Below are 18,407 nucleotides of genomic sequence, written 5' to 3'. Positions count from 1 at the left end.
TCAAGCTTGAGTCGCCGAGACAGACAGACAGTCGCCTCCTCCCTGCCGCCTCCAGCGCCTCCTCCACCTTTCTCCTCGTAGGGTCCCAGGGACTCCCCATTCTCCCCCGGATGAGCTCTATCGAGGAGTGACAAGCTGAGGCAAGGGCTTGATTGACAGCCTGTTGACGCTCCTTTTTTCATCACATGCCCCTCTTCTCACACTCACACACAAACACACACACACACACACAGCCTCTCCCTTTCCCCGTACAACCTCCCCCTGCTGGCATCCAGGTCTGGGTGTCTTTGATAGCCCCTGGGCTAGTGCCCTGCAGGCTGCACACCACTCTACATACAAATCACAGCGTGTCAGCCTTGTGAATGGGCCCATTTTGACTTTGTCCTTGTAAAGTCAGGCCCCCCTTGAAGCGGGCTGTATCTGTATCCTGCCCCTTGCTTTACTTTCCCTCTCATTCTTTACATGCGCCCGGGCAGATGCATGATGAAACTCACACAAAAGGGCGAGCAGCTGCAGTGTGTGCACTACACAAACACGCAGGAAAACGGGGTATATCTAAACGTGGTGCTAATGGGCAGCGCCTCACAGGAGGAGGGTATAAATACATCATCAGCGACACGACTGCATATACGGTCCACACACACACACACACACACACACATACACACATACTCACAGAGTAAGAGCCAAGACCCGGGGCCTAATCTCACACACTCAGCTAGTACACCTGGTTAATGTTAAGAGGGCAGTTATAGTCAATTACATTCCCATATAATGCATAAACCTCCACCCTGCCAGTGCAGGGAGAGTAATTGAAAACAGGCACACCAGAGCCCCGGCAAAAAGTCAACTTCCCACCCCTGACTTTCCCATTCACGACGTGCCGTCCCCGCACGCCGCATTGGAGAGTCCGTGGGGGGAAGTGTGTGTTGGCCCTGCCATTTGGATATGAAGCAGCGAAAGAGCAGGAGGATATGGAGTCATATGAGGTAGTGAGGAGGAAGACAAAAGGAGAAAGGAAAAGGGGGAAGATGGCGAGGGCTTTGTCTCCCAGGTGAGGTCCAGGTGGGGGAGCAGTTAGGGCTGCGGCGAGAGGGGTGGCGGGCTGGCGCTGGCGGTGGCGGTGGCGCGGGTGAGGCGGAGGTTGGGGTGGGGGGGGGCGATGGTTGTAAGTAGGAGTTTGAGACTGACAGGTGACATTACCCTGCGTCATGGCTGGAGGGACAGAGGGACAGAGGGCGCGATGGTTATCCAAGCAGAGAAATGTCACTGTCCAGACACCGCTGTGACACACACACACACACACACACACACATACACACACACACACACACACAAAGATCCAGGACAAAGGAGTCTGGAGTCTTTGAGAGCAAAAAAAAAAAAGGCTGGCTACAGTGGGAAGAGATGAAGAGATTACATCCTCTCCATTTAAAAAAGGAGGGGATTATAAAAAAAAGAGACAAAGCAGAAGAAAAGGCTAAGAGTCGCGGACTCGGTGATTGTGAGTCAACAGCCTCGCATTTACTGCATTTGTGTGCCATTTAAGTGTAAACTGCTCTCTGGTGGAGTCGGTTCTTTCTTCCCGTTTGGCCCTTTTCAATCTGCTTTTCCGCTGTTTTCATTAAAGCCTAACCTAATTTTTGGCACAGCTTATAAAATGTCCATATTGCTGCTCATTCGACCCCATTGATTTAGTGTTTGGTTAAATATTCACGACTGTGGATGCAATTAACATGCTGTTAATGAATAATTGATCGCATCTTAAGCGGCCATAAAACTCATGCATATTAATTATTGAAACAGGAAATATGAAAAAAAAAAAAACAGCCTTCCTTGTTTTGCCTCAATCAACCTTCTTTCATTTTATTTTTTTTTTCCTCAGGAAGGCATATTGAGTATCCATGGTAGAAAAGAGCAGTTTACAACTGCGTGTGTTTGCGTGTGAAAGCGCTATGAATACTATGCAAATTCCCCCCATAAACACGGCTTTAACAGCTCTTACTTGCATTGAAGCTGCCTCTGAGTACATCCGTTTCGCTCATATATACAATGTCCCGTGTTTTGTGTGTGTCGGTGTGGCTCGGAGTTGCGGTGCTGGCGAGCGTTGTGTTGACAGCGTCGGTGTGACAGAGCTAGTCGCTGCCTGTTATGAGAGGCAAGTGTTTACCTCAAGCGAACAGAACAAAAAAAAAACAAAAAAACAAAAAAACAAATCTGACAAACACGGGAGTCTTGTCAGCGAGAGAGTGGAGATCAGTCAGCCAACAATGAGCTTCCCTCTCCTACTGTGTCTCTACCAGTTTATAGTTATAGGCTGATGTTGCCCTTGGCACCTCCCTGCGTCCTGGTGGGTGGAGGATGATCGTGCAGAATGGAAGACGGAGGCGGGAATCAGCCTGACTTTGCCTCATATTAATGCTTTGGTGCACCTGTGGTCAGGTAAACAGCCGGAGCCTCTTGCTGCATGTATGCATGAGAGCAAAACTGCATGTTTGTGTGTGTTTACGTGCAGTCTGGAGGGTTAAATTCATTATCCGTACATCCCGCGTTCGTAAACCGCTGTAAAATGTCTTGACATGAAAAATACATCCCAGGAGCAGCCGCACACTCCAGGAAAACACCAATTTACATCGTTGCTTGTTATTTATTTAGTGCACAAAAAAAAAATCTCTCGGAGGTGTGCGAGTGTGTGTGTGTGTGTGTGTTACCCCCCTCTACCTCCCTCTACCTAACTACGCGGCGATGTTGGTGCCTCGGAGCTAAAAGTGACAAGCCGTCAATTGTGTTCCAATATTAACCCCCTCTCAATGTCTGCGTGCTCGTCTTCTCCTCTGTGATGTTGGCTTGATCAAAGACGCAGCACTTTGGTAAAAATAACCAGGGAGAGTGAGATGGAGGACACCATGCTGCTATTCAGACTGATGAACGAAGGCCAGTTTTCCAGCAAAACAATGTCCCCTGTTTTCTTTGTCTTTCCCCCCCAATTCTTTCTGGTTTTCTTTTTTCTGTCTGGGAAAGCTAATTGTGAAGCGTTGCCTTACTGTTTTGTATATACAGGGTGTAACAATAAGGTTTTGGAATATACAATGTCACAGAGAGGGAAATACTGTGTGATCAAGAGAAAGACAGACAGCCCGTGTTGGTGTCTTTTTCCATCGTATTTTTGGTCTCGCTATTCTGAAAAGAATGTGAAGGAGGCTTGGGTGAAGGATGAAAGAGAGAAGAGGACCACCAGAGAGACGGGAAATATGGTGGAAAGATGCCCTGCGCCTGCGTTTCATCTTATCTTAGCAGGTTCACCTAGCGGTGAGATTCCTCAAACGCACCTTGAGTCATCAGGAAAAAGGGAAGCTGTTAGGAAAAAGGAGTAGAAAGAGGAAGAGGGTGAAGAAGAAAAGAGAGAAAGTCCAACACACACACACACACACACACACACACACACACACACACACACAGACACACACACAGACGGAGAGAAAGGAGGAGAGACGGGAGGTGGATCTCTGTGGCTAATTCTCTGGGTGTGGGAAAGCAGAGCACCTAACACAGGTTGGCCTGGTTTCAGTAATGAGTTTGATTCTTCTCTCTGCCTCCTCAGTCTCACTGGGGACCAAGACTGCATAATAACATCCTTCACACACACACACACACACACTTACACACACACACGCACACACGCACGCACAAACAGGTCTATGGGGAGCTAATTATTCTCACCTGTGTTAATTATTGCTGTAAGCCAATCAGTGGACTCTGTGCTAATTAGGCAGTGTTAGGTCTGATTAGTGTTTTGCAGCAGGCCCACTCAAACTGTTATCTACCATACTCGTCCCCTCAGGCAAGAGAGGAGAGAGGAGAACAGGTGGATGCTTGCCCTCTGTGTGTGTGTGTGTCTGCGTGTGTGTGTGTGTGTGTGTGCACGCTCATGCCTCATGATAAATAACTGAAGGACAGCTTATATTTACAATAAAAGAAAGTATTTTTGATTCAAACTTCTGCCACACACACACACAATAAAAAGAAAAAAAATTACACAAAGTAAATATAAAAAATGCATGCCAATGGAACGGCGAGTTTCTTGCCCTCTGAGTTAATTGGCTCTGGTTTGGGGTCATTTCCTTTATCTGGACAAACAGTCCGCATGCCCTTTTAGTTAATGAGGGCTGAACCAGGATCAGTCCTGTCACTAATGGCTCCGTTTTTTGCCAGGATAACCCCTCGAATTGATCCACACAGACACACACACACACACACACACACACACACACACACACACACACACACACACACGCAGCACCCTATCCTGACCCAGCACTGCTGCCGCCGTGTGTGTGGCTGAGAAGCAATGAGCGAAAAGGGGGTAAATGTATAAATGGAGGTTCTGTGGGTGACCTCCCAGATGAGGGGAGTTAAAAGGAAGAAGAGGAGAGAGGAGGAAGGACAGAAAGAAGAGGAGGAGTAGGAGGGAAGAAGGAGGGAGAAGGAGGCTGGAGGAAACCTTCCTCTTATGACACGATTGATTTTCTTTCAGAGGCTTGAGCCTGTCACTACTGAACACTCGGTCCCACAGTCCTACACACACACACACACACACACACACACACACACACACACACACACGAAGACACACTCAATCACACTCACACATGCACAAACTCTGTGCCCTGACCTCCACGTGTGCCTGCTGGTCCATACTGGGTCTAATGACACCGGGGCCTCCCGCAGATCAATACTAAGCTGTCACTCAGCTGGCAAGCATGCACACACACACACACAATACGCACAAACAAAAGCAGCCGGACAGATGTGGACGCACGTGTGCATCCATGCACGCACACAACACACACACAAGGTGGGCATGCGTCTGCACATTTGTGTATGCTGGAAGCAATGTTTTCTACAACCTCAGCAGATGCCCTCCTCCTCCACCCTTCTCTGAAAGCCCCCCACTACACACACACACACACTCACACACACACACACACGCGCTGGGCCAAAGCCATATTCTCCCTCCTCCGCCGTTCTCTCGCCCCCCTGCTCTCTCACACTGAGAGGCTGGGTCTTGATGCAATATTGATGAATGAAGATGGAGGCTCGACAAAAAGTGATAGGTCCTTGTGATCGCAAATTATGAATTGTCATCGATTTTACAACCCTGCCATGCATGCAGCCATGCAAATACGCACACGCACGCACAAACACACACATTCGCTGGCGCCAAACGAGGCGCACAGCTGCTTTCTGCCCATGAGAAAGAAGAAGTTGTTTTCCCCTCCTCGTGTCCTTATTCCATGTCATTCACGAACGTCTCTTCCTGTTTCTTTTGTCCCTCCCCCTTCATTCTCTCCTCCTCCTCCTCCTCCTCCTCCTCAATGATCTCAAGCACCAGTACGCCTCTCTCCATACACATCTCAAGTACCACTTAGAAAACCAGACTGGGGCTCGAGCCAAACTCTCCTCTCAGTGGTTCAGTGTTTGTGCGACTGTCTGCAGAGTGTGACTTCTGGTGTCACAGAATCAAGATCACACACTGACGCACACACACACACACACACACACACACACACACACACACACACACACACACACACACACACACACACACACACACACGCACTAAACCTCTTTCACGTTCCTTTAATTTTAGACAAACACAATAATTTATGTCTGACTAAAAATCTGCGGACTGTGGAAAAGCTTCGGCAAACTGTGGCTAAAAACATTTGTTTGTCTCTGTTAAATCACTAATTATCGCCCGGCACAACACAGGGCAGATGCAGGCTAATTCACCATTAGGCCGTTTGGTGTTTATTAAACTTTTATAATGTGATCACTCTGATAACGGCACAATTGTTTCCCTGGGCGAGTGTGATTATAGTGTTGTACCCCTCTGTCCCCCATGTAATGTCTCCCGTCGTATGTGTGTGTGAGCACGTGCACGTGCGTGTGTCCATGCACATGTGTATGTGTGTCTTGGAGCTTGCGGAGTAGTGTTTTCCATTTCTCATTAGAGTGGCACAGACTCCTGCTGCAGGGTCAGTGGAAGGGGGAGACGGTTAGTGTGTGTGTGTGTGTGTGTGTGTGTGTGTGTGTGTGTGTGTGTGTGTGTGTGTGTGTGTGTGTGTGTGTGTGTGTTTGAAGGGGAGTGGGGTGGTAATGAGCGCAGGAACATAATACTACGGCGTCCATTAATGCTCTGAGGCAGTGACATTAGGCATACTTAACTAATAGAGCCAGTCTCTGCAATTACCCACTGTTATCTCTGCAGCTTTAGAGGGGAACTGGCTTTAATAAATGTTTGTAGTAATGTGATAAATGCCAGGTTTGCTCATTTGTAATCTACACTGCGGGACAAGGGGAAGCGGGTGGATCTAATTGTTTTCCTCTAGATTGGAGGATGTGGTTGAGTTCAGAGAAGTCCTCTGCAGGAACAAAAAAAAAAAAAAAAGAAAAAAAAAAAGGAAAAGAAGTCTTTCCTTTTCATAATATTTTCCTGCAGGTACATCTCCCTCTCTGTTGTCTGTCTGTCTATCTCTCTGCCTCACGTTCGGCTCTCAGTGGGGTACTGTTACAGCTGTCCTCCTGTCAAACAGAGAAAAGCAGCCCATAGCCGGTGCTCACTATCACGTCTCTGCCTCCTCTTTTTCCCTCTCCTCTCATCTCTCTTTCATCCCGGCCCACATCAGAGGCGGCGCCGTGATTGTGTGTGTAAACATCTTGTCATGCTAACATGGGCGTCATGACAGAAGAGAGACGCGCTTCATTAACGGCACGCTTGTAAGTTAGTCTTTGTGCTTGAATGTGCCTGTGTGGGCTGCGTGTGTGTGCGAGTGTGTGTGTGTGTGTGTGTGTGTGTGTGTGTGTGCATATTAAAGAGAGGGCAGGTTGAAGTTTCTTGGGTTGCGAGTGGAAACACAGAAAAGAGGCGCAGACTCGGTTCTTGTTCCTACAAATGTGACACATTCAACTCTTAACAAGAGTATTTCTCATCATCAGGATTCCTAGACTGTTTGTGGTATAAAGAACATTCCAAAACGACCACAAAGCAGAGAAATCGAGCTTTGTGCCATTATACTATTCATGACGGTCATCTCTCCAGACCATCCAACTCCGGACAGTGTGCCAGACATTTGCAACACAGGGTGGTCGTTACAGCAGATCTGCATTTTTGATCTGATAAAAGTTTTATGCCGAGCACAATTCCTGACACAACCTGAACAATTAAGGTTAAGGGCCTTGATCAGGCGCTTCACCTGTCACCTGTTCACCGCTGTGGGACCTAACCCGGGGAACTTCTCCAAGAGCACAGTGATACTGAAGGTATTGAAAGTTATCTTGAGAAAAGGAGCAGAAGCACTCATTTCTTTGACAGATCTAAAGAATTCAAAATAAATCCAGGCACCCCAGTAATGAGAAGGTTAGAAAGATGTTTAAGAAAACTCAAGGTAATGCCTCATCCATGTTCATTTCACTGAAAAGCTTCTTCAAACTCCTCTCTGAGCAGCAGCCCAAAAGAATAACTGTAAGTTGACAAGCGAGTAATCACTTGCCACAGAAAATACACCAACAATTTTGCCTGTCACACACCTCACACACCCCTCATTCTTTTGGCAGTAAATCTTCTCTGTTTGTGCGAAGACAATAGCCAGAGGAAGAGGGAGGGAGCCTGTGTAGTGCGAGAAAAAAGAGGGTACAGGAGAGAGGCAGAGGAGAAAGCAGCGCTGTTAATTGTTTTCCAGAAAAAGGTTGCAAAGGTCTGTGTGTTTGAACTGAATGTCACCTCATGTAAATCACAGCTCCCGCGCCGGAGAAGCCAATAACCGGGATAATTAGCGCGACTCTCTCCACGCGCTGCGCGCCGAGCTGGAGGAAGAGCGCGCTGCCGAGGAAGAGCGTTCAAACACGGGGGGGGGAAGATTCCAAGTGTGATTAACCAAAAAATCCTCAGAGTTAAATCTGGAGTTTTTGAGTGGGAGGACCAAAGAAAAAGAGACATAGACTGAGGGGCAGAGAGATAGAGCAAGAGAAAGGAGGAAGACGAGAAGACACGTGGATGGAGAAGAATCAGACGCAAGCAGGGAGGGAGACGCAGAAGAAAAAGGAAACGAGTGAACATTCCTCTCAGCGAGGTCAAGCCACTCGGTAAACAAACAAACAACATTAGCAGCGCACACATAAAGGGGGTGAGGCGGTGTAAAACAACAAAGTGTCTCAGTCGATTGCCGACGCCTTACTTTGTCTCCCCTCATGAGTTACATAAACACAAACAAAGGCCTTTAAATCCAGCTCCGCTTTTTGAAGTGGAACAGTGACATGTGCTTAGGTCTCATTTGGTGGTGATTAATGCAAAGCAAAAAGAATATATTAGGAATATGAGAATATATCGCGCCTTTGATGGAACCATGCTGTTGACCATAGTTTTCTGCATGTTGATGTCTCTGCTTTATGTTTAATTACAGCTCAGACACTCCCTTGAAGATGCCTTTATTTTTTCTTAACACCACAGCTGAAATTAGTCGTGCTCAATGTCACAAAACTCATATAGATATGAAAAGGTTCAAACTGGAGACAATGATGTGGTGACAAAAAAAAACGTGGAGTTTGTTTTTACGTTACTGAAGACATTTCAGAACGGAAGAAGAAAATCTGGTGGACACTAAAATAGGATTTAAATGGCATAAGTTTGTGGCAGACTTTCAGCGCCACTATCGCCCCGCATATCTCCCCCTCCCCGGCTCCCCCATGCCGTGCAGGCTTTCCTTCCATTGTGACATGTGAAACTGAGAGCGCCGTGCACAGCGCCGTGCACAGCGCCTGGCCAGCGATCCATTCTTCCTGGACAGATTGATGGAAAACAATCAACAGACTATACGTCTTGCTTTGGCACAGCAGGTCACGAGCGCTTCATCCTGGACACCTGGACGTGCATCCTGGGCCGCGGCGCTGAGGTGAAACGGCCGAGTCGGTGGCAGGGATGGGAACTGGCTGCTGGGAAGTGAAGCGCCAGGTCGGGGAGGATGTGAAGTTGGCATGGAGCACGGCGTCTGTGTTCTGGCTTACCAGAAATGATCGGTAAACAATGATTCATCGGTCAGGGCTGAGACCGGGACAGCTCGAAGCGACGCTGCTCAATGACACACACGCGCGCGTGCGCACACACACACACCGCTACGAGAGGATCCCTGAGTATCCTTCACCGAGAGGGGCTGGTGTGTCTATTCAATTAAGAGTGGCAACACAGGCAGCCGTGTAACACATTGGCTGTGAGAGAGCACTTAGTGGGCCGCGTGCGAGACTGTCCACACACATCAGAGCGCCGAGAAAACAAAGCCCCGCGTCCGCCGCACACACACACACACACACACATAGCCATGCACGTCCAAATGTATAGCGTCACAGCGAGAGGCACACACTCGTGCTCTTCACGCCTCATTTGAAAAGCAAATTGAGCGCATCTTCTAGGGCGAGTCACGGACTAAATCCTGGAAAACGTTACTCTTTCCTCACTCGCAGCGCCGCGCACGGTCACACGTGAGACCTCTCACATGGTAAATATATCTCCATTCTATTTAACTCCCGTTCTCTCTCTCTCTCTCTCTCTCTCTCTCTCTCTCTCTCTCTCTCTCTCTCTCTCTCTCTCTCTCTCTCTCTCTCTCTCTCTCTCTAACCTGCAATTTCCAACACCAAAAAAGTCTTAAATAGCTCGCAGAGAAGTAGGACGCTACTCATTTGGGTCAGCGCTGGCCGGCCAAACCCCTTCATTCTGGGACAGAGCAAACACTGACACAAAGGCAGAGGGAACAACCAAGGAGAGCGGCCAGGTCAAGCAGGGAATGTCAGGCAGTAATGACAAAGCAGTTTGCAGAGAACATACAGCAACAGTTGAGCTATTTACAGTAGCTCCAGCCAAAAAAAAAAAAAAAAAAAAAAAAAAAAAAAACCTCATGAAACCCAGAACTTCTCCTGCTATTACGTTTGTAAATTACGATAATTTGTCCTAATAAACTCACTTTTACCTGCGTTTAGCTGGAGAGAATTATTTTAACTACGCAATAAAGTGTGAATGCTGCTATGCCGAGTTTATTGGGGGAAAGAAGTAAACAACACGCACAAAATAAAGTGTTATTAAAAATTGGAAAAAAAAAAAAATCGTATTTCCAAAAATGTTCCCAATTGTTTCCTTACCACAAAAAATTAGACTGCTTGCGTTAATTTGATATTCCAACTGACGAGCACAAAACAAACCCAGATATTATGTGTTAATTCCTTTTTGTGGGGTGTTTGCAAATGAAAGCGAGCCAGTTGTTTGGGAGAGAGGGAGCCGAAGGTTCGGATGAGAAAGAAAAGAGGCAGCGCTGTTTTAGAGGCTCCTCGACCTCCAAACTCCCTGCTGTCAATCAGCACAGCCGTCCTTCCCCTGGGGACACGCTTTCCTCCAACGCTGGGAGGGGGGGGTGGAGACACCAGCACAGAGGGGGGAAAGAAAGAAAAAAAAAAAACAGAAAACGAACACAACCAAACAGATGCAGAAAGCTGCAGGTCAGCGTGCATCTGTATGTTTATGTGTGTGTGTGTGTGTGTGTGTGTGTGTGTGTGTGTGTGTGTGCTATAATTCTGCACGCCTGTGGATTCTTGTAACTGGGCATGCGTGTGTCTGCATATGTATTTGTGTACTGACTGCGAGTTTATCTTGGGGTGAGAGCTGCATCTGCGCCTGTGTGTGCACGTGCGTGTGTGTGTGTGTGTGGTGGGGTTCTTATGGTGTGTGTGAGGCAGATTTGTGAGGTAGTTAGCACCTGAGGGAGGGGAGTTCTGCCTGCATATCGATGAGCCAGCAACTCTGCCTCTTTGCCCCTGAGCCCTGCTCAAACACCACAAGCAGCTCAGGGCCAGTCCTTCTCAAAGCCTTCCATAACATCTAACACGGCTGTCCCCCATAAGGCTGCACGAAAAGAAACAACACATCAACAGCAACAAGGAAACAAAATCTTCTAAAGACGGGTACAATGCCCCCCCCCCCCCCCCCCCCCCCCCCGGCCCCCAAAGGCACCAAATCAAGCTAAAAGAAGATCAGACGAGGTAAAAGAAAAGGGTACAAAGCAGATGGAGTAATCCTCCAAGTAAAAGCAGTGTCACCCTCAGGGTCTCATGACTCTAACCTCTCTTTGTCTTAAAGGGAAATGTCTAAACACTGATAGGTGGTCAGAAACACAATAGGACGCCATTTATGTGTAAAAATTAGACAGCGGTGGAAATTACATCAGAGATCTGACGAGATGAGCAAAAGATAAGGAAATAGTGAATAGCGCAGTAATTTTGACGTCTGTAAGTCCGCCCATTCAGAAGCAGGCCTGAATGTAGAATAGCTGCACTGTAAGGGTGCTTTCACCTTCTCACCAACACAGTTATGGATATGAAAATGAAACTAAGCAAAGGGGACGGAAGGCTCTGCCAGTAAACCGCATTAGCATCAAATGCAAATGAGAAGGGGGCTAATGGCTGGACAGGTGCAGACTGGGCCTCTAAATGACACACGCACACATATTTGCAGGCGCACGTGCACATGCGCGCATGCACACTCAAACACACACACACACACACAAATGAGATGGATGAATTAAACATGGGTGGGCTCTGCTTGGGGGGCTGGCAAGGCTGACATAAAGTCAATGACATACATTATTCACTAGTGCACGTTAGCCCAGCCAAGGCAACACATGACCTCTCACCCCAGGAAGTGCATCCAAACATAACAACCAAAACAATGAGGGGGTTCCCCCACAGAGGCACAGTAGCAAACAAGCAGTACGCTAAGACAAGAAAACGCTACAGTCAGGATGGCGATCGGAGAGCGAATGCGGTGGCAAAACTGATCCGGCGAGGCCAACGAGGTTAAACAAAACCTGGTTCGGGAGCGCTAGCTACCCACCATGGCGCTGAGAGTCACGCCATTTCATCAGCTCAGGGAACAGGAAACCGTCGGCCATGACATCACCCTCCCCGGGAGGAGCGCTTCCTGCCCGACATTCTTCACTCAAGACACACACACACACACACACAAACACACACTCGTCAGGAAATGGCCTCTATCAACACACACACTCACTCCTGGGGAAATAAGCAACACTGATGCGGATACACAAACGCAGACGCGCTTGCAAGGAAATGGGCCACATCAACAGCAGGTTGCAGGAGTGTGTGCAAATGCAAACACACACACACACACACACACACACACACACACACACACACACACACACACTCGAAAACAGCAATAAACCTGAAATAACATTGTCTGTGCATGTAAACCTGACACCCCTCCAAGCGCTGTGAGCGATGGGTGATCATGGCCTGAGCAGGGCCAACCAGCGGATTCTTATCTCTGGTCGCAGAGCGCTTCTATCCGCCCTCCAGAGAGGCTGCCCCCGCCTTGGGGACACTCTGCGGCAGGCCTGTGGGAGCTGGACCAGCAGGGAAAAGGGCCACGGGACACAGGTGGCGGGAGGCAGGAGAGGACACACGGTGCTGGAGGGACAGTCATACCCCCATTGCAAGTCGGGTTGATGGATTTGTCCTCAGTTGCATCGTCGCACCACACCAAAATAGTTCTCTGAGAACCGCTTTTCAGATAAACTATGCAGAAAGATGGCAAAGGTGCAAACTGGTGGGAGGGAAATGTGTTTCTGATTTGAGGCCCATCCAGGCTCGATGATAGACTGATCGTATGCAGTGGCTGTATATGATTAACCCCATGCTAACCAGGAGCGGTGCAGAGAAGTGGAAGTGGAGGTTGGGGGGTTAAGGGCTCCCCTCATATTATCCTGCCTCTGTAAGAGGCTAAAGTAGACCACACATGTTTCCCTGGGGAGGAGACGCACGGGACCGTCTCACCTTTCAGCTGCTTCCCCTGTCCAGTGTCAAACACAGAGACAGCATGTCATGCCAAGGCCTTTTCACAATTTCCAAGAACTCACCGCCTTGATGGTTAAATTCATAAAATGTGTCTGTTTTCACGATCACTACTGTCTGCCTGGGATCAGATGGCAGAAGAACAGAGGCTGTCAGACATGACAACAGAACCCCTCAAAACGACTGCTGCCGCAGCCACAAAAGTCCTAAGCTAAAACAGAACAGGGGAGTCTGTGGCAAATGTTTTTTGTCATCACAGCCCAAACAAATATGCTTCATAATTAAAATCTGAATCATATTGCTCCTCATGGATGCTTTTAAGCTCAAACAAATTGTGTTTTAACCAGGGGGGAGGCGAGATAAAGAGGGGAGCGAGAGAGATTCTCTCGGCGAGCGAGTACAGTACCCTCAGCGCTGCCGATCCACACTGTACCAGATTTGTTCTCCTAACAATCAAATAAGTTTCTCATTAGCTGACTTTATTTTTCCTCATTCCTGCGGTTTTGCTGCAGTGGCCTGTTTCTCCCGTCTTAACGAGAGAGAGCTAATTAGGCAATCAGACCCATTACTCTTCCAGAAGAGTTAGAGCTAGCCCAGCTAATTAGGGCTGTAAAATCTAATCATCTCTGCGAAACAGCAGAGGGCTAACGAGCCCTTATTTAACGAACTAAATAACTTCAAGGGTGGAGAGGGGCTGCTGATGGTATTTCTTTATGAATTTGAAGGAGGGGAACTCATGGTAATTGAGTCAGTTTCAGCCTCACAGTTGTTTGTTTGTTTATGAATCCCTGATTATTACAATTGCCAAGAATATATTGGTACTAAATGAGAAAACGTATAAACCCACCTCTCCTTATTCCCCCCCCCCCCCAGCCCACCCCTTTAAAACTAGCCGACACCCCCTCCCTCCCCAGCCACGCTCCTCTCACCTGACCTATTTTTCTGTCCAGAAAGAGTGTGCGCTGGAGAGGAAAACGGAGATATTGCTGTTGTTTTCCCTCCCCCTGTTCTAATTTGTTGTTCGTTAATGCTGCCCTCACACCTGAGCCATCGGGTGTCAGGGGAATACCGCCAGCGAGCGGCCGCAACACATGCTCGGTGTGGGAAAGCTGTTCGCGAGAGAAATCCGCCCGCCCCGCAATGGTGGCCGCGCTCAAAAAGTACGGCAAAGCGGAGGGAAAAGTTTAACTGTGCCGAGGCGGGACGGCGCCCGCGAAGAGGCGAGGCGACGGAGAGCGCAGATGAGAAATTCAACAAGTATCCACACAGGAAAACAAAAATCAGAAATATGGCACAGAGTGATGGGCAGGCGTGTTGTCTGAGGCCACGTGGTGGGGTGCAGCTGTCTCAGGGAGCGCTGAGGTGAGGCCTTCCGCTTCACTGGAGCGGAACGAGGGTGGCGCACGCACGCACAAACGCGTGCACGCATAGATGTACACACACACACACACACACACACACACATACAGGTAAAGAGCAGCTTTTGACAGAGCTGCAGTGAGAGGAGGACAGCTGTGTTCATCAGATAGCACAGGTCACTGACTCATTAACACTCACACAAATGTGACAAATTCAAATCAGACATAAAATAGCCTGCAATACACTTCATTCTGTCTGACGATGCAGATGTGTGGACGTGCAAGTTTTTAATCTCAAAAAAAAAGTATTGTGATCTCGGCGCTGAAGTAATCCCCTTTAATCCGTTAACTTGAAGAGCGGTACAAGTGTAAACAAACACTTTCCCTAACACTGAGTGTAAAACCCTGTGCCACAAACACACACACACACACACAGCTGAGGCGGCACAGTAAATCTTCAGCGCTTTTCTTTTTTTTCCAGATAGCCTGTAAATCACCCGAGCTGCTGCACTGGTCAGAGGTAGTTTATGACAGCAGGAGAAAGGCGCACACTCAATGAAAAGTGTGTGCACGTGTGTGTGTGTGTGTGTGTGTGTGTGTGTGTGTGTGTGTGTGTGTGTGTGTGTGAGCAGCCAACAAACTTCAGCACCACCCCCGACCCCGAAGATTTATCCACAAAAACACACACGCGAGGCTGAAACTACGACCCAAACTACTCGTTGGCAAAATCATCAGCACAACCACACAAACACTGTTTGACCACAGTTGAAGGGAAGCTCAGCTTCTCTGTGATTGCTCCTCCACTACACACACACACACACACACACACACACCACACACACGCACAGACACACAGGAATATGATTTAAAGCTGTTCGCACATTTTTCGCTTACACAGTCAATTATGGTTGCTGAAAAACAACCTGTGGCCTGCTTTATTGGGCCTGCAGGTTGGATTTTTTTATTTTTTTTTCACCAAAACCACTTTCAGCTTTCATCTGCTGTCTTCACAGAACATTTAGCGTGATCTCTTCATAGTTGTGAGTTTTATTAGATGTTTGTGGCACATCGGCAGGCTGCAGATTTGGCACACGGCTCCTGTTCTCAGCCCGCCGTGTTTGCTGCGCTCGTACTTGCGGAGCAGCGTCACGTCGGCTGAGGTGAAAGGGCGAAGTTTGCTTACCTGTCGATGATGACAGGGTCTGATGGGGTCTCATTCCTGTTGCCACAGCTCTTCTTATCACAGCATCGACTGTAACGGGAGGGGGGGGGGGGGGGGGGGGGCGAGAGAGGAGGAGGAGGAGGAGGAGGGGAGGCAGTGTTAGTCACCGAGATGTGAACAACAGAAAGAGCATGATACGGGAAAGCTCAAAGAGGCAGAGGAAGTCAGATGAGCACACAAAGAACGGGGAAAATGGAGTAAAAAGGGCGTGAGACTTTTCATAGAGTTCAAGAACAAGCACAGAGTTGGATTTCTGTTTGGCTTGTCTGGGTAAGACCGGGGCTCTGAGGCTGCGGTGTGGTGGGATCAGCAGTGCGATTTTGGGTGAAGTTTGGGAGGAGAGAGACGCGAGCTTGAATGGGGCTGGATAAAAACTTGAATTAGCCTGCAGGGCTCAGGTTAGCTCCATTTCTGTCAGACATCACACAACCAGACATCTTATGTTCTCTATTTTTCCTCGCTGCTCGTCCCCTCCCTCTATCCCGCCTCTCTCTCGCTCTCTCTCGCTCCTTCTCTCTCTCAGAAGTGGGTCACAGAGTGGTCCCACTGGACCTGGGGAGTAGTGCATGCTGGGTAGAAGGGGGTTGCATACTGATGTGACGAGTCCTTTCTGAATCATTTGACTGCAGCACAATGTACCAGTGTGTTGTGTGTGCCATCAACACCCCCCGTCAGACCCCCCCCACAAAACTATCTCGGCGTCTACCTTTTACTCCCCTGTCTGCTCGTCTCGGTGTTTGCATGTCGGTGTGTACCTGACAACGTGTGTGCGCCCACTGTATGTGTGTGGGAGGAGAGCGAGAGAGACACCGGGGCGGGCAAGGGACGGTGGGATACAGAAAGAGAGAGATTGACCCTCCCCCTACTTTCTCGGGTCCCTCAGGACAGGAGGCTTGGAGAGCCAGATCAGATTTCTGATCTCGACCGTTTCCTGCAGCATATGAAAACAAGTGGTCTAAATTGCCTCGTGTGATAACCAGGAAGTGGCCACACTTTGCCGCCAGTCATTTTTCCACATGCAGAAAAAACCCTCCGTATCCTCCACGTCGATGGCTGGCTGGCGAGAGACAGTCCCACGCTGTGCGATTGTCTCTCACAGCGCTTTTATTGACCGTGAACATGACAGGCCCGTGAGAGTTTTGCGCGCTTACTTTTGAGTGAGCGTGCACGCGTCTGTTTCTTTATGTGTAATTCGAGTCTGCCCCCCTCTGCACATAGCTCACTGTCAGGACACAGCAAACTGCATGTATTACACAGACTGAGGAGGATGGGTTTGAGTAATGAGCTTTTCCTTGTCCTAATTAGCTGAACATGAGAGGGATGCGCACACACACACACACACACACATATACACAGACACATACCCACACAACAGAAATAGGCCAGGGCCCATCTCCCCAACCCACTTTAAAGAAAATGATAAGATTCCTATAGTTATTTAGCTGAGCTGCTTGTGTCTGTTCTTTGGAGAAGAAAAACACCTCCACAGCTAGAAAATAAATAAATAAATAAATAAAGCACCTCAAGCTTGGCATAAGCCCAGAGTCAGATGAGGAAGAAAAAAAAAGCTGCATGCGGATTGGTCTGATTTAGCTCACCTGCACATGATCTCATGGGTCAGCAGGACCCGGCACATCTCCGGGTTTTTATCCTGCCCTTCATAGACGATCGCCTAAACGAGAGGGGGAACAAAATCACAGATCATTTCAAATGACACTTAGATACATTATTGAGTGTGTTGTGTTGATAAAAAAAAAGAAAGAAAGAAAGAAAAGAAACTAAAGCAAAACAGTCAACCACAAATGCAAAAACCAAAAAATTTGTGTGAGTGCCTCTTTCGTCTGTTTGTCTGTCTGGCAAATGTGTGCATCGTGGGACTCCAGTCCTCCTGAACAGGAACGCTCTGTTCTAACGGAGACAGTAAGAGGGAAATTGTTTATGTGTGTGTGCATATGTGCATGCGCATTTGTCTGTCTGTGTGTGCGTGCGCAGAACTGCATGTGCATATGTGTTTGTGCATGCACGTATGTTTATATGCGGTGTACAGTGAGCAGTTGGACTGCCAGACTGGAGTATAGTGCACCATCTGGTCCATACAGCACTGCGTCCAAAAATCTAGTCTGGTTACCCCTCCAACCCCACTCAACATGCTCTCCAGGGCTGTGATCACCCTGCGCACACACTCGCACACTCTCACACACACACACACACACACACACACAAACGATAAACATGCAAATACACACGCGCCCACACAAACATCTCCTCCTACCCTTTTCATTCTAAGGCAAACTCTCTTCAATCCTAATGGCACTAGAGGCAGAATTGGCAAAACAAAAGACCTGATATCAAAACAGCGTTGAAGGGGCTCACACTTTCTTCGCCGTCTAATTCATCCCTAACGGAGAATTCCCTCAGTGTTCTCCAGCCCACATGTGCTGCTCTGTATTTCTTTGTGTGATTGAATTGGCCATAACACACTCTGGGATAGTTTGTTCTGTTTCACATTGAGGAAATGAGGGTCAAGGTCCTCAAAGAGTGAGCTGGCATGCATCACTGTCTCTCCCAAACACCAACACACAGCCGCTTCTGCACCTCAGACACACACACACACACACACACACACACACACACACACACACACACACACACACACACACACACACACACACACACACTCGCTCCCCACTTACTGGCTGCTGTGCAGAGGTAGAGTATGAGGACACATGTCCTCTACTTTTCTGGGCCTCTGTAAATGTATTCCACAGGTAAGACAGGTCGTTTATCAAGCCGGCTGCGCTGTGCTGAAGTTGAGGGTCTCAGACACAGGCATGCAGCAGGGTGAGGGTGGGGGAGAGGGGTGGGCTGGGTGTAGAGGCGGAGGAGGAGGAGGAGGAGGAGGAGTGGACTGGTGG

At 48.5% G+C, this 18,407-nt stretch overlaps 1 protein-coding gene and 1 long non-coding RNA gene across 9 annotated transcripts in view; one reads left to right on the top strand and one right to left on the bottom strand.

Moving 5' to 3' along the window:
• Positions 1 to 18,407, bottom strand: part of ebf1a (EBF transcription factor 1a) — a 56,200-nt gene that overhangs the window by 33,948 nt on the left and 3,845 nt on the right. For all 8 annotated transcript variants that reach the window (XM_030115340.1, XM_030115332.1, XM_030115349.1 and 5 more), the window contains exons 5-6: positions 17,091 to 17,164; positions 15,454 to 15,522 (exon numbers count right to left, since the gene is read on the bottom strand). In XM_030115340.1, coding sequence (XP_029971200.1) covers positions 15,454 to 15,522; positions 17,091 to 17,164 — 143 coding nt within the window. The remainder of the gene's footprint in view (positions 1 to 15,453; positions 15,523 to 17,090; positions 17,165 to 18,407) is intronic.
• LOC115405718 (uncharacterized) lies at positions 1,966 to 17,074 on the top strand. The gene is made up of 3 exons (XR_003933455.1): positions 1,966 to 2,061; positions 10,780 to 10,783; positions 17,061 to 17,074. It is a non-coding gene; the product is annotated as an uncharacterized LOC115405718 (long non-coding RNA).

The sequence above is a fragment of the Salarias fasciatus genome, chromosome 2 (assembly GCF_902148845.1).
Source record: "Salarias fasciatus chromosome 2, fSalaFa1.1, whole genome shotgun sequence".
Classification (NCBI taxonomy): domain Eukaryota; kingdom Metazoa; phylum Chordata; class Actinopteri; order Blenniiformes; family Blenniidae; genus Salarias; species Salarias fasciatus.
Note: the sequence above shows the minus strand (reverse complement) of the source record. Positions and strands in the feature narration are given on the sequence as shown.